Consider the following 22,724-nt stretch of genomic DNA (forward strand, 5'->3'; position numbering starts at 1 on the left):
GAAGTGGGGTGCAGTCTGGATGTCCAGCCTGGTCTGCAGCTCTGAGGCCCCCCTTCCCCTAAACCATTGCCTTGAGTGGCAGTGCCTCTTTGGCTGAAATCCCTCCCCTGGCTCTTATCAAGCTATTCCCACCTTGTTATTGCTAAAAATGATACTGAGTATACATCTTGATAACATTAGATGCATTATATATTATGTGATAGCAATGTCACAATGTAAGGTGATTGAACACATTTTATTTAGGTATGTATTTTTACTTTTGGTTTTTGAAATGATTATAGATTTGCAGGAAGTTGCAAAAAAATAGAACAGAGAGGTTCTGGGCCTCCATCACCCACTTTCTCCTACTGGTTATACCTTGCACAACTACAGTGGTCTTACTGATTTTTATTAGGTTTTTGTTTGTTTGTTTGTCTCTGCTTTTTAGGGCCACACCTGCAGCATATGGAGGGTCCCAGGCTGGGGGTCGAATCAGAGCTACAGCTGTCAGCCTGCACCACAGCCACAGCAATGCCAGATCCCTGACCCACTGAGTGAGGCCAGGGATCGAACTCGGCATCCTTGGCTACTAGTCGGATTCGTTTCCTCTGCACCACAATGAGAACTCTGTGATTTTATTAGTTTTTAAATGTCTGGATATGACGATTCACAGTCTGGTTCAGTTTATTTTGATCGGTGGTTTCAATGCTGCCATAGCTGGCAAAGAAGCCCAGATGGAGATGGAAGAAACTGGCTGTTGGCTGTTCTTATAAAACCATGACATTCATGCACTCGCACTCACCAACCGTCTGATGCCGTTGTTGAAATCTACTTAGTAGATTTCCATGCTCCCTGAGGTCAGTAAGTTGTTTTTACAAATTCAAGAAAAAAGTTAGAAAATCTCAGTTTTCAAGTATGCAAATAGAGAGGAATTATAGCAACAAATCACACCATGATGGAATTGTTTCCAAACATCCATTTTCAAAAGGCTCTCTCCACCACAACTTTCTTGAAAAGCAGCCCTGCTTGAAGTTTATAGCGAACATAACTGGGCAGAAGTCTGAGTCCAGATAGGCCAACAAGGCAATAATTCTCAGTATTTTGGTGCTGGATACAGGTCCTATCTTGATTTCGTAACATTCCATTTTACTTTAGAGAGGGAGAGAAAAATGTGTACTTAAAAAATTGACATTCAGTAAAAACAGGGGAAAGAAAAACCATCATTACCTTAGAGGGACAGACTCGTATGTCAGCCTCCAAAGAGGTGCTTTGAAGGTGGGTTTTTAAATTTTTTTTCTTGAAAAGCCCTAGCAGGTGGCATACTCCTGACAGCCACCTGTCATCACAGAAAAAGCCGGCAAATGTGGAACACCCATCTTTTTGTTTAGAAAAATAAAGACCTCATCTTTCAGTTCGGAGCCAGCCATTCTCAAGGGCTGCAGGGATTTCCACAGACACTCTTCAGATACAAAGTCCCATAAGGACACCATTACACTTGAGAGGTCTTGTTTTATAAATTTAACTGCATGAGAACTTCCTGTGGCAGTTTGTCTTCTCCTGGCTTTGACCTGTTTGTGGCCGTAGTTTGCCTGTGAACGCTGTGGTGAGGGGACTTGGCATAAGCATTTTCCAGCTCCATCACCTTGCCGGCCCTCACATCAGGGGCTGCACGGACAGAGTTTTTTGGGTAAATCAGATAAATATACATGTATATTTTTTATTTCTTGGCTGTGCCTGTGGCATGCTGAAGTTCCCAGGCCAGGAATTGAGCCTGCACCACAGCAGTGACAATGCCAGATCCTTAACCCACTAAGCTACCAGGGAACTCCAGGTAAGCCTTATTTTTATTTAAGAAGTCAATTACTAATGAGAATATGTCTTGAGCCTTTAGTGGCTTACACAATATTGAGTTTCCTCTCTCTCTCTCTCTCTCTCTCTCTCTCTCTCTCTCTATATATATATATATATATATATATATATATATATTTTTTTTTTTTTTTTTTTTTTTTTGCTTTTTAGTCCCACACCAGTGGCAGGTTCCCAGGTCAGGGGTCAAATCGAATCTGCAGTTGCCAGCCTACACCACAGCCACACCAACGCCAGATCCAAGCTGCGTCTTCCACCTACACTGCACCTCACAGCAACGCCAGATCCTTTAACCCACTGAGCGAGGCCAGGGATTGAACCCGCAACGTCATGGTTACTGGTTGGCTTCATTAACCACTGAGCCACGATGGGAACTCCTCAGAGAGTGTTCTTGATCACTTGGCTCCTGGGGTCCCTTTTGGGTCACATCTGAGAGGACCTTATTATTTTTACCTTGGAATAGGGCTGATTACCTGGCAGAGGAGAAGTGTCAGCATGGCATTTTTAAATGATTATTTGTATTATTTTAAATCCCATTTCTTTGCAGTAATTTTTTAGAGTCATTTCTCCACTTGGTGAGAGTTGCTTTAGTTAAACTAGACCACCTGACTGAAAACCTACACACACGGAGCATCGTCACACGTTACATGCTGGTTTTTTGGTTTCTTGGTTTTTGTTATTTATTTTTTTACATGTCGTGATTCCAAAGACAAACGTGAGGAGGCGCCATGGTCCCCTGGAAGCCCCGCTCTTCCCTGAGGACGCTTGTGCGCCAAGTAGGACGGACATGTGACAGCCTGACATGGAGACCAAGTGAGGACATAAATTAGTAAAGTTTAATTTTTTTAAGATTAGAGAATTGTAAGTTGGATTTGTGATATTTTTTTCTGCCAAGGATGCTTTTCTCCAGTGTTGGCCTGTTGTTCCACATGGGGATTAAGCGCCAGCCTACAAGGCTGCTGTGTGGGGACAAGTGAGGATTCTGAAAACACTGACATGGAGAAGAGGGATGGGGCTGAGGCTGGGAAGTGTGAGCGCCTGGCACAGGGCCTGGTAGCATGAATGGAGGACAGGGAGGAGGAAAGAAAGCGGGGAAGTTGTCTGGAGAAACTCAGAAAGCAAGCCGATTGATTTGAGGACATTATGAGGAGCAGAAGGTGGAAAGAATAATGCAAGGCTGATGCCAGGAGGCCAAGGAACAGTGACAGGGGGACATCTGGACAGCATTTTGGAGGCACAAGGCCTTTGATGCATATTGTCCTGTTTCTCACAATAACCCTGCAGAGCAGGGGGCATTATGCCCATTTTGCAGATTTAGAAGGTGAAGCTCAGATGGGGGCCCATCAGGGCTGAAGCCAAGCCTCTGGCTGGGAAGGGCACATCCCTCCCATACCAGGAGGAGGAGCAGGGAGGCCAGGGCAGCAAGCTGGTGCCAGGAGGGGGAAAGGAGGCAGAAGGACCTTGCTTTTTCAGTGGTGCTTTTGGTGGAGGAGGGCATTGGCCATACCTGTGTCATGTGGAAGCTCCAAGGCCAGGGATCGAACCCTTATCACAACAGCTACTGCGCCACAGCAATGACAATGCTGGATGCTTAACTAGCTAAGCAACCAGGGAGCTCCAGGACTTGGCCTCTTTAATGGGCAGGAGAGGAGCGGCAGAGAGCTGGGATCTGAGTAAGGGTGGAAGCCGCAGTGGCACCTGCAGGAAACCTCGAGAACCCAAGGAATGTGTAAACTGAGAGGAGCTGGGCTCATTCGTTAGGCTGGAATTGTGCACTTTTTCTATAAAGTCATTTCCTCCCGAGAGGACTCTGCCCTATCACTGGCCTGGAGAGAAACGGTTGGCCGGACAACCCCTCGAGAAGGCAGGCTGCCAGAGGGAAGGGAATGTCAAAGCCTGTGTTCCCGGAGGCGAAACACCCATTTCTGCCAGCAATCCCCGCCCTACCCCGAACCAGGGCCCTCAGCACCCTTGCTCGTACCGCACAGAGGCCGCTCACAAGGCGCTGGTTCCTGGCTTCTGTGAGACCAAGGGCAGCCTCCAATCCAGAAAAATCTGCTTATATCTCTTCAGGGGAAAGAAGGCCGAGGTGCAGGAAGTGTGGAGGGGAGAAAGCTTGGCTTGGGGAGAGATTCGGGCACGGATGGGGAGGGCAGGTGTCGCCAGGCCCCCCTCTCGAGTGCTCCCAATACACACAGGCCTTCCCTCGTCACAGCACTTAGTGTGTTGTGCTGTGGCTGCCCGTTTGCGTGTTCCTTTCCCCTGCTGAAGTGTAAGCTCTGTGAGGACAGAGACCTTGCCTTCTTTGTCATTGCGCTGTCTCTAGAGTCAAGCACAGCACATGGAACAGTAGAGACACTCAATCAAAATGGGATGAATAATAATAATAGCAAACACTAAAACAGTGCTTACTAAAGCACTAAAACAAGCTTTACAGGAGTTCCTGTGGAGGCTCAGTGGGTTAAGAACCCGACTAGCATCCATGAGGATTTGGGTTCAATCCCTGGCCTCGCTCAGTGGGTTAAGGCTCTGTCATTGGTGTGAGCTGCAGTATAGGTCGCAGACATGGCTTGGATCCCGCATTGCCGTGGCTGTGGCTGTGGCTGTGGCTGTGGCCGGCAGCTGCAGCTCCGATTGGACCCCTAGCCTGGGAACTTCCACATGCTGCAGGTGTAGCCCTAAAAAGTGAAAAACGAAAACAAAAAGCAAAGACTCTACAGGTAGAAACTTACTTCATCCTTATAACAGCCCTTGGAGATACGAATATTATCCCCAATTTACGGATGGGTAAACTGAGGCACAGAGAGGTTAGGGAATATGCTCACGGTCACCCAGCTGGTGGATGGAGCCGGGATTATGAACCTAGACAATTTGCCTTCAGAGGATAAATTCTGACCCCTTCCCCTCTAATGCCTACAAAGAAATGAATGAACAAATGAATTCATGACAAGCCTTAGGAGCTATCTCAGTCAAGCATCCTGGGCCCAGAAAGCCACAGGGAGATGTCTGCCCAGCAGAAAGAATAGCACCCTTCCTGGGAACTCCCCCTCTCCCTTTTTTGAACAAGGGACCGGGAGAATGCATGGGACAAAAAGGGCAGGGATGTCCAGAAGGAGGTCAGAGGAGCTAGTTAGATGCGGGGTAAATGCTCCACCGCATGTACGACCAAGGCACCATGCGGAATCGGGAAATCTACCACCACTCCTGGGCCCTCGACCAGATCAAGGACAAAGCAACAGGCAGAGAGCAGAGGACCTGCAAGATCTGGAAAGAGAGAGTGCCTATGCTGGAATTCCCATGGATGCTTCAAAGAGACCTCTGGGGAGCAGCCAGTGGCCTTGCAGCTGAGACTCTGACTTGAGAAGCCAAAGCAGCTGCTGAGGGGTTAACTGGGCTCAACCTGAACTCCGAGGAATCTGAATGTCACCAAATGCCTGGGAAGCATGTAGGGCAGATGTGCGTGACTTTCCTGGTAAGGAAACGTGGGTCAGGTGTGCCTGGAACTCCGGTCTCTGGTGCTGGTCCTGGCCCCGTGCACTCACGGCTGCGCTCGGGAGCTCACAGACAGGGAAGGAAGCAGAGGGACCCCTGACTGCAGCCTGCCCCCGCCCTGCTGGTTCTCACCCTTGGCTGCTGGAATTCCCAAGGAGGCCTCAACAAGGGCAAACTAATTGCCGGAGACAGTTTTGGCCCTGACTCTGCAACAGAGCTCAGGGAGGAGATGGTGGAGACATATGTCTGGCCAGGGGGCTGTTTACAAGCCATGCGGATCTCAGTCTGCAATGACAGATGGCTGCAGCAGGGAGATGTGGAGGGTCCCCCGCCACCCAGCCTCTGCCCAGAGAACAGAGATAGCCACACACACCCCAGACGAGGCTTAGCTTGATGCACGGAGGCACGTGAGCAGGCTGGAGCTGCACCCCTGAGTGGCCAACCTCCGGCGGGTAAGCTAGAAAGAAACTTTATCTCCCCTGGAGCAGTGGAAAGAGGGTGGGTACCGAGGCAGCCAGACTTGCCTCGAATTCCTGGTTCCACTCTGACTGTGTGACCTGGGGCCCCTTGCTTAACCTCCTTCGGTCGTAACTTCTTCATCTGTAGAAGTGGGGACAGAAACTCACTCCGTGGGTTTTTGCAAGGATTAACTTTACTGAAACATTCGATGTCAGATTAAACTAGCACAATGCCTGGCACCGTCCCTGTGGATGCTCCCCAAGGCTTCCTCCCTTCCTTCCCTCTTCTGTTCCTTCCTTCCCTCCTCTGTTCCTTCCTTCCCTCCTCCGTTCCTTCCTTCTTTCCTCCCTCCCTCCGTCCCTCCCTCCCTTCCTTCTTTCCAGCAACACAGTTTTGAGGACAGCAAGCTGGCCTGTTGCCTCTTACGAGCTGGAGAGTCTTGGGCAAGCTACCCAACCTCTCTGAGCCTTGATTTTCTTATCAGTAAAATGGGGATGACAATTCCTTTCTCGAAGGGTTATTGTGAACACTCAACAAGCATATGGAACACTGAGCATGATGTTTGTCATATAGGGCAATTATCATAATGTCCCTTGTTCCATATTTTCCTCCTTGGGGAAGTCCTAATGGATACCGCCCCCCCCCCCCCCCCCCCCCCGCCCATGACTGCTGAAATTTCACCCAAAGATGGGCTCTGTCTGCTTCCTCGGGGTGGCACCAGAGCCAAAGTGGGTGTCTTGGTCACCACCAACAATGAGGTGGAAAGGGGTCTGGTTAGACCCCTGGCTCTCGACAGGTGCCACTCCACCCACCCCAACCCCATCCTTCCTTGGGGCTCTCCAGGTCAGAGAGGCTACGTGTCAGGGACACCCCTGCTGGGGTAAGGAGGGCGCTCACTTGAGCCGAGTCACAATTCCCAGGAGGCTTCGAGTCCCTTGGAAGAAGCTCTCAGAACATCTCCAAGCCAAAGAGTCATGGTTTTTTTCAGCCCCAACAACTGGAATTCTGAACATCTCATTTCTTTAGGGCAGGAGACTGGGCGTCTGACCCAGAGTCACAGGGAACAGGAGCCCCACCCCGGCACAGCTGTTCCCCCAGCCGAGGTCCTCTAGTTTAGCAAACATCCAAGCCAAATACACAAGAAGCAGAGCACTGAGAAGCAGGGACCTGGGGACAAACAGACCTGGGGGTTCAGGCCCGATTCCCTCATCTGGAAAATGAAGACAGTAACACCTGCCTGCCTAGAGATCGCGTTAGGATGCAAGGAAGTGAGAAGGAACTCAGCATGGGGCCTGGCAATTACAAAGTCCTCTGGATAAAGAGCTGCTATCGAGGACGTGATGAGAGCAATGCTGCAGGGTTCTCTGCTCCAACCTCCTCAGACATCACCTCCGCACGCCTGCCCTCCCCAGGGGCTGGCATCACAGATCCATGCCTGGAACACTCCGCGTGGGCAAGGGCCATGGCCAAACCAAGCCAAACCAAGGTTTTCCTCCCATTGAGGGTTTCAGATAAATGTTCAGACGTATGTACAGACCTCCATTCCCTCAAACATCAATTTCCTTCCCCAACTTCTTCCATGCCTCTGTTCTTGGGAGACACACTCCTGGTGGTGGGGAGCTCAGGACTTCTGGAAACATCCCATTACATTGCTGGGAAGCTGCAGTTTTTAATAAGCTGTTCCTTGTGCTCAGTTTTTGTTTTTTTATGGCCGCACCTGCAGCATGTGGAAGTTCTTAGGCTATGGGCTGAATTGGAGCTACAGCTGCCGGCCTACACCACAGCCATGGCGACACCAGATCTGAGCCGAATCTGCGACCTACACTGCAGCTTGCAGCAATGCCAGGTCCTTAACCCACGGAGCAAGGCCAGGGATTGAACCTGCACTCACAGACACTGTGTTGGGTTCTTAACCCACGGAGCCATCATGAGAACGCCTTGCTCAGTTTTGAGTTGAGCTCTGCCTACTAGAAACGTCCACACATCGGCATTTGCTCCCCGACCCCCACCCCCGCTTCACCCCCTGTCCCCCTAGCCACAGGGAACAAGCCTACCCCTGGGTGATTCTTTCAACACTGGTCACTCAGGCCTGCACTGCAGGTTGCTGCCCTGTCTGTTCAACCCGGTCTCCTTGCGGGATGTTGTCCTTTCTGTCCACACGGAACACCATCCTGAGATGCATCCACCTGACGGAGAACTAGTCCAGCATCCCGATTCGTGTGTCTGTCGGCAGCCCCCAGCCTCCCCAGAAAGATATGGGAGATCCTGGTCAGCCGTGATTTGACTCCTAGCTCCCCCCTCCTCGTCATGTGACCTTGAACACGTCCCTCAGCCCACCTTGAGCTTCATTTTCCTCATCTGACAAATGGGAATAAAGATCCTTAGCCTGCAGGTTGTGATATTGAAATGAGATAGCAAAGGTGAAAAGTACCGCATTGTGTAAAAATTCAGGGACTGGTGGCTATTATTGTTTTTAAGGGGGAAAGAGGCAGAATTCCTTGAAGGGGCAGAGCAAGAGAATCAGCTTTCCCTGGAGATAAAGGGAGGGGCTTGGGTTCTGAGGTGAATTCATCCCACACCAGGCAGATGGAGCGATGGTTTCATGGCAGACAGCTGGGTCTCACCACCGTGGGCCATGCACCGTGTGCCAGCCCTGCCTGCCCCCCTGAAGGGATCTTGGGGTTGCCACAGCCAGTGCCAAGCCAGATGGGGCAGCGGCCAACTTTCCAGTCAACCCAGATGTCTGTCTTTCTCGGATGAAAACTCCAAAATGTGGCCTCCATCAAAGTGGCTTTTGAGAGCTGTGTGCTCTCCAGACCCTGGCAGGGGCACTGGAGAAGCTCCAAGCCGGGACCTTTGATAACTCCCCAGGGGTCAGGAAGACATGGCCCAGGCCAGATCCTGGCAGGTCAGCTGCATCTGTCATTCCCGGTGAAGGGAGAAAGCGTGGGGACCAAAGCCTGCCCTACACAGACTCCTTGAGCCCTTTCCCTGAGAAAGAAGGCACTGAGGATTTTTCTGGAAGAAAAGGGAGTTGTCTATGCTGTGTAACGGAGATTTCAAGGGCAGCCCTTTGCCATGTCAGAAGTAGCAGCATTTTGCAGAGACCTTCTTCAGTACCCCACACAGCCTCAGAAGCCAAAGGTTATTAAGGGGAAGCCACAAAGTCATGTGGCTCCCGCACCGCCCGCTGCTGGCTTTCTTGCTCCCCTCACTCCCGGATTCTACCAGACCACTTTGTTGGAATGACAAAGCCCTTCTCTTGCGGGTCAAGCCTTATTTTATCAGAAGAGAAATAGAGGCTCAGGGGGCAAAGCCACAGGGGCTGAGAATGTTCTAGAACTCAGGATTCATGCCTGTCTTGCCACCCATTCCCAGCAGCTCGCCTTCTCTTCCTCTGCTTCTCGCACAGTAGCTGGCCTGTCTTGCCTACCTAAAGAAGCATTCCCCACCCTGGCCCCAGGCTCGGGCATGGAGCTAGGTGGCTGGCATGCTGTCAACACAAACAAAGTTCCCCAGCGTCTCGCGCCTTCTCTGTACAATGCCCAGCTGCACTTGAATGTGTTTTAAATGTTTACATTGCCCTGTCTTTGTAATTTCTTGCTCAGTGTGCTGGAATGCTGAACATTCCAGGGTCTGCACCCTGGTGCTCAGCTTGCTGAGATGTGCTGAACACAGCGAGGGAGTGGTGAGCGGAGGCACTCACTACCTGGGACAGGGAGGGGGCGAGGGCTCAGCTATGCTGTGCTATGCTCCAGGAATTGTTCTCACTCTCTTGATCTCATCTGCCTCTGCAATTTCCTTGGGCTGTTATACTCTTCCCTATCTCTTTGGCCTACTTCTTCAGATCTCATCCTGGATGTCACCTCCTACAAGAAGCTTTCCCTCATCCACCAGTCTGGGGAAGGATGTACAGATGTGCAGGTTGTGCACTGCACAAAAGTACCATATCTAACAGAATCTTTGGCGTCCTGGATTTGTCTGTTTATAAAGACTGTTTTGAGAATATGAAAGGGGCAGCTTTTTTTCTAATTTGCGCAAAGGTGCTACAGGAGCTAAGAGTGGCCCCATTTCTGCTGTCTGTGTCTCCCTCCACCACCAGACTGCAAGCTTGGAGAAGGGGGACACTGTGTCTAACTCCCCACTGTTTGTTCAGGGCTGCACACTATGGATACTTTGGATGGGAACTTCATTTATGCAAATATTCATTGGCTGAATGGGGTATAGGATACAGACGTCTCAAGGATGGGTCTGACCGGAAGGAGGAAGGAAAACAAGGAAAGAAGAAAAGAGGTGAAAACATCTCTGGCCTGTAGGGGGAGATGCTGAGCAGTTCCTCACATTCCTTCCCATGGGACAGTGGGTCCAGTCCCTTTTCCCTTCTTGGAGGGATACTTCTTAATATAACTGCTGCCGTTTCGTGACCTAATGCTAAGTACAGGCACCATCTCATCTACTCTCCACAGCAGCCCTGCGAGGCTGGCATTACTAGTCTCCATTGCACAGATCGTAGACCCGGCAGAGAGCTGGGATGGGTACCCGCCATGTGATGGATGCTCAAGCCTCGGAAGCTTAATACTACCCTTTGCCGCTTCACCAAAAGTTCTGTCATGCTGTGAAACTGCCCATGTTTATTTTTAGTTTGGAAAATATGGCCAGTGCTCCACAGCTGAGCCTGAAGTTAGCAACAGTTCTGCCCCTCCCACCTTCAGGCGCTGGGCCAGGCCCCCCACAGGGCTGACTCACCCACTGCTGACAGGCAAAATAATACATGCCCAGCCCAGGCCCAGGCCCAGGCCCAGCAGTGAGGCCTGCGGGAGGAAGACAGGCACAGGCACCTTGTCACCTGCCTCCCAACAGCAGGTCGATTCCAGTGAGAGTAGCATTTTGCTCTCACTCCTAAATTCTCTGTGTGCAGGATACATGAAGCACCTGGCTAGTATTTGCTGAAGAAATGAATGAATGAATGAATACATTGGGTTTTCCCATCCTCCAAAAGAGGGCTGAGAGTTGAATTTCTCATACCCCAAGGCCAAGGAGCTTCTGGGACAGATGCCCAACCCTGATTCAAAGACGGGGAGGCAGGAAACAGGGAGAGAATGAGGGAAATACTGAGTCACTAAATCAAGATCTCTGGCCCCGGGGGAAGGGGTACATGGAAGCGGGGAAGAGGGATAGGAGAGGGCCCTGCATGGAATGGGAATCCCTCAAATGTGGGCAAGAACAACTGACAAAAGGGAGTAGTCCCTCACAGGCAGTCAGATGGAGGGGTCAGGACACGCTGCCCTGGCAGAGGGTCCTAGCTGGCTGAGCCATCAGGAGCCTCTGCCACCAGCCAGAACACACTCCGGGCCAGTTTACCAGCCTGTTCTACCCGCCTGGCCTCTGAGAGCTTAGTAGGAGATTCAAGGGGGTAGGTACCTGCAGCAGAGGCCAGGCCCTGGGAAGGCCCTGGGAGGGCTTTGCTCACAACCCAGGCACCCAGCACTCACCTGGTCTGGGTGGGCAGGGGGCACAGGAGGTCACCCCCCAGAAGGCTCCCACACTGCCACAGCAGTCCTCTTGGGCAGTCAGCTCCAGCAGGGGGTTGGCACACTGGGAAAAAAGGCCATAGACACTTGTCACCTGCTTCCCTCCCCTGTCGTCCACAGAGATGTCCCAGGAAAGCCTGAGACATGAGCTCACCCCCACATCCTGCCGGAGGACGTCCCCACCCAAGGGAGGGGAGGAGGGAGTTAGCAGTTGTCCCAGAAGGAAGCAGAGAAACCTGAGGTCCACTGTGCCCGACCCTCAGCTTGGGGAGTGGCAGGGGACACATCCAGACAGGACAAGAGCTTCTCTGCGAAGTCTGCAAACTGCCCCCATCTGTGTCCTCAGCCCACAGACAGAGAGGTCCCAAAGGATGGGCCATCTGCCATCAAACCCCAAGGAATGCCAGGGCCACCTCCCGGGAGCAGGGTCCATGCTTGGCGATACCACAGCTGAGAGGCAGGAGACCTGGGGACTCAGAGTCCCTGTCACTTGGCTACTCCCCACCTCCTCCAGTTCCCTAATCCCAGGAGGGGTTTGTTGAAACATCTAACTGCAACCCGAGGGAAAAGCACCCTGGGTCTGGCTTAGCCCCTGTTCTTAGGTGTCTGGACTCAGAAAAGGTCACTTGATGTCCCAATAGCAAAGGCAGATGCTGCCGGGTACGGGAGGGGATGGGGTGCCTTTTCTCTTTGCACCCCCAAGGCTTTGAGGTTCAAGCCTGCATTTGCTAATTTCACGTCTCTGTGACTCCACTCTTAACTGAATACCAAACTCCTTGCCAGATCCAATAACCCCACCGTCCACGCAGCTCCAGGAGAGTATTTGCTGGGACCTGAGGACGCTGGTTCCCCTTCAGGGGAGGCCTTGCTTGGGTCCTCTTCTGTGTGCCTGGCACTGACAGGTACCGAGGGGGGCCCAGGTAGGAGGTCCAGCCTCTCCACTCTCAGGCAAATTTCTGCCCTGACTTTTCCCATCTGGGGAATGGGAGACCCCGCAGACACTCGCATTCCATCCAACAGGAAGGGGGGAGGAGGGGGGGCAGTGGAGGGAGGAGTCGTGGGCGCTGCCGTCTCACCTGTCCATTCACGGCGCTCAGGTAGCACCGCCCCAGAAGTGGCCGAAGACGGGGCACCACTGGGGGTGGTGGCCGAGGAGCCTCTCTGGACCGAGTGGGGATGCTGTTGCTGTTCCAGGGGCTGTGGCCAGGGCCGGTGGGGAACCGGGGCGAGGGTCTGGTCTCCACGCTGTTCTCCTCGGGGGCCCCCTCAGCCTCGCCCCGCACCCGAGCCACCTGGTGGACCTGCACGGAGGCCTCAGGCGGGTGGTGGATGTGCACCTTCACCAAGGAGGGGTTGACGGAGGCTGGGCACAGGGGCTGGGATCAGAGGCGGGGAACTAGGGCCCCACCCTCTGAGGAGTGCCCGCCAGCCCTGGGCCAGGAGGGCCACGGGCTGTGGGTCTCCCCAGTACTTTCCTATCACATCATTCCTCTCTATTCAAAGTCTAGAATTTGAGAACAAGTCCCCAGTGAGGACAAGACGAAGCACAAACCCCTTTGCTCCCTACCTCTCCACGAAGAACCTTCACGACCGACTTTCAAACGACCCTCCTGATTCCCCCACCCCCTATGAACCCCTATGCTCAGCCCGACCCACCCTGAGCGGTCCCAACTCCCCACCCTTGTTCACACCAGTCCATCTGCTCAGGAACCCCTCCCACTCCTCCTGCTTAACCAAAGCCTACCCTGTGGCTTAAGCCCTAACTGAAGATCGCCTCCTCCATGCAGCCTTCCCTGAATGCCCTGGGCGCAGGGCTCACCCATCCCCGGACCTCCTACAGAATTCTGAATTTTGTGTCCCCTTTATCTGGCCCCTAATAATGGAAGGCAGGGGAAAGGACGTGCACTGCGATGCTCTTGTCTTTCTCATCCATTCTCCCTCTCTTGTCCAGGCCCATGGGTTCCTTGAGGGCAGGACTCTACCCTTGTACACATCTGTCTTACCCATAGCGCCCCGTAGTGGGCAGGGGAGAAAACAAACAAACAAAAACTTGATGAATCCGGACAGAAGGGCAGAGAAAACCTTAGTGGATGAGACTGAGCCCTAAGGGTGGAGGAGAAGGGAGGGCTGGAGACAGCTTCCCGTCCTCTCCATCAAGGTGCCAGCACCTCCGTCACACATACCCCCAGTTCCCCAGGGTGCCTCCCAGCCCTGCACTCACCCAGCTGGTTGGAGAGAGGCAGCGTGAAGGTGGACTGCTTCAAGGGGCCCTCCAGTGGGGTCCTGTGGCGGGGGCCCCTCTCTGGAGGCTCCGGGTCCAGCCTGGGGGCAGGCAAGTGGCAGAACTTCCCGGTGGAGTTGGCGGGGCACCAGCATTCGTCCCTGCCGATGCAGCGGCCTCCGTTCAGGCAGGGGATCTGGCAGAAATCTGCAACATCGACCTCAAGGTGACCGGCGGTGGAAGAACACAGCAGCATCTGCTATGTGGCTGGTGGGTGACAACAGGGCAGCAGGGGGAGCAGGACACCAAATTTGGATGGCTTGGGGAACCCCGTGCCCCTTGAAATGCAGGGACTTTCCAGGAGGCCTGGGAGCAAAGGAGGATGGATAATAACCAAGTCTCGCCTTTCCTCAGCCCGGCATACACTTGGGGTGGGGGGGCGGCCGGCGGAGTGACCCTATTCATCCCCTCAGTTTTCTGTGAAACCTGGACTCAGAAGGGTTACGTGACTTGCTTCGAGTCACACGCAACCGAGCCGGGGGAGGACTCAGCACTGTGTGACTGGAGACCCCACAGGGGCCACAGGGTGAGAGCCCTGGGCTTCCTTCTAGCAGAAGAGCCAGGTTCCAGCCGGGGATAGGCCCGGCCCCCTGGCCACCCCTGTACCCACCCCCCCGGACCAGCCGGGAATCATCTGAGCCGGGAATGGACTCACAGATGCGGAAGCCAGACTTGGGGTCATGCCCGTGGCCACCCTGGCTGTACAGGGTGGTGGTGTCGCCACGCTCGCAGCTGTTGGCACAGCGCCCATGGGCACAGGTCTGCTTGCAGATGGTCGGTGTGAAGACGATCTTGATCTTCTTGATTTTCTCTGTGAGGTTCAGCCCTGCAGAGAGAGGGCTTGGGTCCAGGGGGCAGGGCTGAGAGCCACAGATGTGACCTCCAGAGGCTGGTTAGAAAGGCCCACGGGACTGAGCGGAATCCATCCTAAGGGCATTTGCTAAGTACCCCCTGGGTGCAAAGTCCCACAGTGGGGGTGGGGTAACAGCGCATGGTCCGACATCTATTGAGGGATGCCACCAGGCCAGCCAAGAAGTTCATGCTTCACACACAGTAACTCTCAACCCGCTTGAGCATTATTTTAGGTTGAACCCTTAGAAATGGCCATTTGAGGGTAGGTGAAGATGATTGAAGACTGGCAATGATCCTACATCCAAGCTAATATTTCCATTTGACAGTTAAAGAAACTGAGGCTCAGAGAAGGATAGGTGGCACCCCAAGTCACACGGCTGGCAAAGACCACAGCTGGGCTTTGTGCCAAAGGGCAGAGAATAGAACATTGCTTGGATTTGCCAGCATAGAAAGGTTTTCAAGAGACGTGTAGGAAGATAAAGCCTGAAAAAATGATCAGAGTCAGGTCTGGGGGATGCTGCCAGCCAAAGCAAGGATAGGGCACTAGGGCACTTCATGCAGTGGGTGGTGGGAGGTCGTGGAAAGTTTTCGGTAGGAGATGAAAGAGGAAGTGGGGGCGCGAATGCCTTCCAACTGGAGTGCGCAGGTGGATGAGAAAGCAGCGTGACTCGTGACTTGTTGGGAGGCCAGTGCCGCAGTGTGAGCTGAGGTCACATCATCTAACACGGGGGGTGGGGGGTTGGCAGTGGACATACAAAGGAGGGGCATTCATTCAGTTTAGGGGACCCCGGGAGGGAAGCCAGGCGGCAGAGGGGCTGGGAAGGGAAATATAAAAAGTCTATGTAGCTGGAATGTGAAGAGAGGAGAGAGAAGGGAAGGCAGAGGGAAGGGGAGAGATGGCCAGGTGTGTGTGTGTGTGTGTGTGTGTGTGAGAGAGAGAGAGAGAACGAGAGGGAATGGCAGAGCTGGAAGCAATTGTACGCTATAGGGAAAGAGGGAGAGGGCTGAGAGAGGGGGACAGAAACAAGGGCGCCTCCTTTTCAAGATGACAAGGTCAACAGCTATAAAAAGGACTGAAGCCCTGATGCGCACTGTCCACAGCATGGATTAATCTTGAAAACATCACACAATGTGAGAGAGCCAGACACAAAAGGCCCCTAATGGGATGATTCCTCTTACGTGAAATGTCCAGGATATGCCCATCTATAAGGACAGGGCGTAGATTAGTGGCCAGGGGCCTCGGTGAGGGTGGGGGCGGGGAAGGGAGTGACTGCGTAACGGGCACGGGGCTTCTTTGAGGAGTGACAGCAATGTTCTATAATTAGATTGGGGTGGTGGCTGCATAAAATCATGGATATAGTAAACACCACTGATGTGGACACTTTAAAATGGTTAATTTCATGGTTAATTTCACCTCCATTTTGTTTTGGCCGAGCCCAAGGCATACAGAAGTTCCCGGGCCAGGGATCAAACCCGAGCCACGGTGGTGACTCGAGCCACAGCAGTGACAACACCAGATCCTTAACTACTAGGCTACCAGGGAACTCCTCACCTCAATTTTTAAAATGGAAAACAAAGAAAGGCAGTCAGCCCAAGCACAGGTTGAGGTAAGGGAATGACCCATGTGTGTGGGGGAGCAGGTGGGCAGGAAGGTGAGGGGCTCTGGAAAGTAGAAATCAAGGCCATGGGCTGGGGCTGTGGAAGGGGGCGGGGTGCAGCTTGGAGCGGCTGCTCCAAAGAATGAAAGAGAGAAGAGTGTCTAGGCACCCAGGGAAGGATTGCTGGGCAATGACCAAGAGCATTCGGAGGCGTGAATCTGTAGGGATGCTCGGCCGTCTCCTCTGGGAAGCAGGTGCTAAGGATGCAACTGGTCAGGTTGGTCCAGGAGGGTTGGGGTTTGTGGGAAGGATGAGGTGAAAGGATCAGAGCCGGGGAGGTGACATTCACGACTAGATATGAAGGAAGCAAAGGCAGGACTGGTGACAGATGGGGAAGAAATGGAGCAGCAATCAAAGTCTAGGTATCTCAAAAGGGCAAAATCCCCATCAGCTGGGTTGGGACCCCTGGTGCCTGGCACAAAGCCAGTGCTTGACAACTGTGCATTAGCTGAAGAATGAGGGACAGGGTGACAACACAGCCCTTCTGGGTGGGGGGATTAAAGACGGAGAGAAGAAGGTCAGAGATTTAGATGCCCTGCTCTTCCAGGTTCCCAAGTCAGGGTGTTCTTACCCCAGGGGGATGACAGGTGGTCCACATACGCTGTCTGCTGGGCACCATCCCTCCGCTCAGGGCCTGGCCCCACGGGCAGAGCATTGGAAGTCAGCTGGCCACTGGCTGCTGCAGCCGGATAAAGTCGGACAGTCTGGGACAGCCCCATGTGCTGCTGGGAGGGGTGGGTCTGGCTGAGCCTGCTCAGGGTCCTGTGGAGACAACCGGGGGGCAGGGCTTGCATCCCAGGAGCAGTCTCTGCACCCTTCTTCTCTGGGATGCTCACCCCCCACCTCTGCACTAGAAGGGTGCTCTTGATTTGGCTGCCTTCTTGCCAACTCCAGGGGGCCAGAGCTAAGGTCAGCTGGCTAGTTCGGTGGGGGTGCCTGCCCCTACGTGGACTGGCCAGGCTTTAGCCAAGTATTCTGGGCAAGTCACTTAGCCTCCCCGGGCCTCAGGGTCCTCGATTGCAAAATGAGGGTGTTAGACTGGTCCCATAAGCATCTCTGAGACCCTTTTGCACCAGCCCCTTCCCTAAAACCTAATCCTGTGCCTACCCCTTGCCACATCTTAATACAACCTTTCATACACATTGATTGAGGAATAGGTGCCCATCAAATACAGGTTCACAGATTGTTTCAAGGGCGGAACCTCAAATATCCCTCTCGTTAATTTTATTGTAAAAATAATACACAGCAATATTCAAGGAGAAAAAAATGAATTCACCATCCTCTCATCCAAACACAACAAATGCTTTGGCATATCTTCTTTCAACTTTTGCTCAAGTATATGCTCTTACACTGTCCTCACTGTAGATACTATCTGTCTGTCTGTCTATCTATCTATCTATCTGTCTATCTATCTATCTATCTATCTATCTATCTATCTATCTATCTATCTATTTATCTATCTATTTTTCGTCTTGTCTGCAGCGTGCCATAGTTCCCAGACTAGTGACTGGACTCCTGCCACAGCAGGACAATACCAGATCCTAACTGCTAGGCCACCAGGGAACTCCTGTAGATACAATTTAAATCCTGGATTTTTTTTTTTTTTTTTTTGAAGGGCCACACCTGTGGCATATGGAAGTCCCCAGGCTAGGGGTCAAATTGAAGCTGCAGCTGCCAGCCTCCGCCACAGCCACAGCAACACCGGATCCTCGGATCTGAGCCACGTCTGTGGCCTACATCACACACAGCTCACAGCAGCTCTGGATCCTTAACTCACTGCGCAGGGGCAGGGATGGAACCCATATCCTCATGGATACTGGTCGGCTTCTTAACCTGATGAGCCACAACAAGAACTCCTAAATTCTGATTTTTCACTTAATGTAGATTGTATTTTACATACTTCCACAATTTTCCTATTTATCATCTTAATTGCTACATGATAGTCTATCTGAGGACGAATCACAATTTGTTCAGACATTCTTCTGTTCCATATTTAGATTGTTTTTAATTTTTAACTGTGAGCAGCCTGACTCCCACGGCTTTTTTTCTTCTGTTAAAATATTCCCTTGGGAGAGTTCCCATTGTGGCTCAGCAGAAACAAATCTGACTAACATCCATGAGGATGCAGGTTCGATCCCTGACCTTGCTCAGTGGGTTAAGGATCCAGGGGTGTTGCCATGAGCTGTGGTGTAGGTCACAGATGCAGCTCAGATCTGGCATTGCTGTGGCTGTGGTGTAGGCCAGCCGCTATAGCTCCGATTCCACCGCTAGCCTGGGAAATTCCATATTCCACTAGTGTGGCCCTGAAAAGACCAAAAAAAAAAAAAAAAAGTTCCCTTGGTTTAGGGGGATTCAATTATTTTTTATTCTATATACTTGAAAAATTCTTATAAGAAACATTTTGAAAAAGATTATTATTTTAGGATTAATTCCCTGGACAAGAATGATGGTATCAAAGTTACAGACATTTATGGCTGTAGGTATATACTGGAGTAGGGCTCTTTGAAAGGGCTGCATCAAAATGCATAAAGAAAAAAACCCAAAAAAACCAAAACACCAAAATGTATAAATGTACCACTCAGAGTGCACCTTGCCAGCATAGCATAGTATTAATTTTTCATAAATCACTAACTCTCAATAGTAATCATAAATGATATTCAATGGTGGTTTATCTCCTTTTTTACTTATTTCTGAGGTTGAATTTTTTCATACATCTATTTACCACTTGTGAACATTTTCTGCTCATCTCCTTTGATATCCTAACTATTTGAGTTGTTTGTCATCAGTTTGAACACTTTTCACATTTATAATCAGACAGGCCATTCTGCAAGGCAGCCTCTGTTGTAAATACTCTGTCACTATCACAATGTATACGAGCCACTGTATACATGACAGTGTCTGGGCGGTGGCAGGTGTGAGCACATTGTGGGCACTGAAGGTGAGAGAGCAATCACTTGCCCACAGTTATAGAGCAGGTAAATCAGGACCCCAGGATTCCGACCCAGGGTGATTTGACTCTCGTACCAGCCAACAAACCAGCCCAGAGCATGTGCTCAGGCTTGGGGTGGTGCTCTTTCCTCCAGGAGATCCCACCCCTCGCCTCTCCACTGGATTCCTTGCCCAAGTGGGCTCAAGAGCCTGGGACCCGCTCTCTCTCCATCATCCCTCCTCCAGTTCACTTGGCCCTGGGTGCCCGAGGCATGAGCAATCTTCCTTTTACCCCTTCCTGGCAGAAGCCAAACCAGGAGTGGTGTCAGAGTCTGGCACCTTCCAGCCCTGCCTCAGCCCTGTTGGTCCGGGATTTGGCTCCCGTGAGCTTCAGTGCTGCTCTCCCTCCAGCGCGACCAGCAGCAAATCCTCACCCTGGCTGCCCCAACCATGACTCATTTTGCTTTTCAAGTTTGAGGGCTGGAGTGGGAGAGGAGCCCCGTTAGCTGGCCAGAGCTGTAATGGACCAGAACTGGGAGCCCAACCCTCAGGTACCCGCTCCTCATTCCCAGGAGAAGGTCGGCACAACCAGCTGCAGCAGAAACCCGATCCTTTCAATGGCTTCCCCGAGTGCACCCAAGAGTGAGAGGTAAGTGAGGTGGTGGGTCTGCAGGAATCTCCTCCTCATGGCACCAAGCCGGTGTCATGGCTCGGCTTCATGTCAGCATCACAGAGCATCCAGGGAGATAAGGGTCTGCCCAGACCGCCTGGGACATCTCTGAACTTGACGCTGACAAAGAGCTCTCCAATCTGGTTTAGGTGGAAACTCAAAGGGTCCTCTCTTGGTGGTTTGCTCTCATGATTGTTATTGTTGCTGTCATTTGTTTCTCTCATTGGAACTCAATGCTAATGGCTCAAGATGCCTGAGTTCAGATCCCTTAAGGGGCAGTGGTTCCACTCTGCAGAGAAGGAAAAAAAAATTGTATTCTCTAGTTGTAGGTAGGATCTGACTATACAGAGAGAGGACAGGATTTGGGCCAGGCAGGTGTCAGTTCTGCCGCCTGCCTGCAGTACAGTCTTGAGTAGTCACTGAGCTCAGATTCTTCATTAGTAAAGCAGGACTAGTGCCGCTCACCTCATTGGGCTGTGATGAGGATGATGAGGAACCGTGAGACCGTGTGGTTATTTTGTATATATAAATAAATGGTCACAAGTAGGAAACTATGCCAGAATTTTAAAATCGCTTGAACAAAGAGAAAAAAGTGCCAGCTACAATTCAGACAAAACACCTCTCCCCAAGCCACTAAAAATTCTTCTTCATCTAAGTAAAGACACCCCAACTATCTCGTTATACTGTCCAAGCATCCTTACATATGAAGGGCCAAGTGACTAATCTGCTGTCAACACATTTTAAACAACCACACCCTTCTGAACCCAGTCCATTGTCATCTACCGCTGTGATGGGGATGCCGAGTAAAATGACAAAATCAAGAAGTCCTAAAGAAAGAGAAGGAGGAGGAGTCCTGCCTTCTGAGAGGCTCACAACAAAGTAAAGAAGGAAGCCCCGGTTCTTTGCTAGCTCCTATGTCTTACGCTGAAAGCACCCCTTTAAGGCCGACTACTGTCTCCCATCATAAGCCCCAGCCCAGTCTTTGGTGGTGGGCGGGAGGGAGGTCCCTCATTGTGTGGAGGGCTGCGGGCTCTCAGCCCAGAGCTGGCTCCGAGAGAGGGGTGGCAAAGAGGCAAGTGAAAGCTTCATGGGGGAGGTGACATTCTTGGAGGACAGTCTCTGGGGGAGGCTCTGTCCACTCTCAGCCTTGGAAGAGCAGCTATGATTTCATCAAAGGATAGCAGTTCTCCAACTCGCTTGGCACAAGATTATCTCTCTGGGCTTGTTCAGGGAGGTGCAGTCAGAGCTGCCATGATGGGCTGAACCGCTGGCTCTAGATTTCAGGATTCCATGGATCCATAAAATTGTGAAACACATTTAGGGGACCAACATAAAGTTGCCAACTTTTTATTGAGGTTAAGACGTTAAAACACACACACAAACACACACAACTACTGATTATTTTTGCCATAATTTCAGGAAAGAAAAGACATTTCAATGCCAATAAGAAAACTTTGAATACACTAAACTTCATGGACCTCTCACCTCATTGATTTTATTTTCTTCATACCTTTATGGACCAACAAAAACTCCATCACAGACCAGTATGGTGCCAAGGGGGAGCCACTGGGCTACATGATCCCCCAAGAGTTGCTTGGGTCCAAGGACTCTTGGGCTTTTTTTGACCAATTTGGGAAGAAAACTTTCCCATCCCAGCTGGCTGAGGTCCTCAGACTTGAATGAAAACCCCCTGGACAGTGCCTACCCATAATGATGCCATGAAGTTAAATGTGGCCTGCCCACATCCTGCCCAACACACTGACTAAGGCTTTCAAACAGTGATAGGGAGACACATCTCTGCCCCCCATCCCACCCACTTTCACCCTAGCCTGGTGGCTTCACGCTAATTTATAAATGGGCTTCCACATCCTATTTCTTTCAATAAGTGTTCTGCTGCCAAAAAAAAGTTTAAAACATTAACACAAGGTGCATGGAATTGTTATAGCTCTCACGGATTGACCACTGAGCAAGGGCCTTAAATGCATATTTTTCTTTTTCTTTTTTTTTTTTTTTGGTCTTTTTTGTTGTTGTTGTTGTTGTTGCTATTTCTTGGGCCGCTCCCGCGGCATATGGAGGTTCCCAGGCTAGGGGTCTAATTGGAGCTGCAGCCACCGGCCTACGCCAGAGCCACAGCAACGCGGGATCCGAGCCGCGTCTGCAACCTACACCACAGCTCATGGCAACGCCGGATCGTTAACCCACTGAGCAAGGCCAGGGACCGAACCCGCAACCTCATGGTTCCTAGTCGGATTCGTTAACCACTGCGCCACGACGGGAACTCCCCATATTTTTCTTTTTTAAAATTTTTCAAGTGTCACTGCCACCGTTGAGTCACACCTGCATTTTATTTTATTTTATTTCGGTTGCGCCCACAGCATACAAAAGTTCCCGGGCCAAGGATCGAATCCATGCCATAGCAGTAACCAGAGCCTCAGCAGTAACAATGCTGGATCCTTAACTCATGGAGCCACCAGGGAACTCCTAAATGCATCATCTTATTCGGGTTATTATTGCATTTATTTTAGGGACACGTACACAGCATATGGAAGTTCCCAGGCTAGGGGCTGAACTGGAACTGTAGCAGCCAGCCTACACCACAGCCAGAGCAACGTGGGATCTGAGCCGAGTCTTTGACCTACTGCACCCCTCACAGCTCACGCCCCTGTCTTAAGGTAGGACAGTTCTCCAAGGTCCACCCTTAATTAGGCCTTGGCTTGATTTTCTCATGATCAATTCTTGCTTGACTCTTTTCACCTCCCCATTCCGCTTTCCTCTTCCCCCGAGCCCTCCCCTAATAAATTACAAACACCGAAATTCATGCCCCAGGTCCACCTGTAGGGGAATCTGACCTAAAACACTTGTAAATGTCCAAAATGATGGGTGGAGATTATTCATAGCAGCACTGTTTTGTAAGAGCAAAATATTTTATAAAGAATGGAAACAGGAGTTCCCGTCGTGGCGCAGTGGTTAACGAATCCGACTAGGAACCATGAGGTTGCGGGTTCCGT

General features: G+C 51.5%; 1 protein-coding gene across 1 annotated transcript in view; it reads right to left on the reverse strand.

The window, feature by feature from the left end:
• Positions 1-22,724, reverse strand: part of LTBP2 (latent transforming growth factor beta binding protein 2) — a 108,343-nt gene that overhangs the window by 39,099 nt on the left and 46,520 nt on the right. The window contains 5 exon segments of the mRNA XM_047794530.1: positions 11,289-11,391; positions 12,404-12,690; positions 13,549-13,755; positions 14,264-14,434; positions 16,690-16,880. Coding sequence (XP_047650486.1) covers positions 11,289-11,391; positions 12,404-12,690; positions 13,549-13,755; positions 14,264-14,434; positions 16,690-16,880 — 959 coding nt within the window.

This window comes from Phacochoerus africanus, chromosome 9 (genome assembly GCF_016906955.1).
Source record: "Phacochoerus africanus isolate WHEZ1 chromosome 9, ROS_Pafr_v1, whole genome shotgun sequence".
Classification (NCBI taxonomy): Eukaryota; Metazoa; Chordata; class Mammalia; order Artiodactyla; family Suidae; genus Phacochoerus; species Phacochoerus africanus.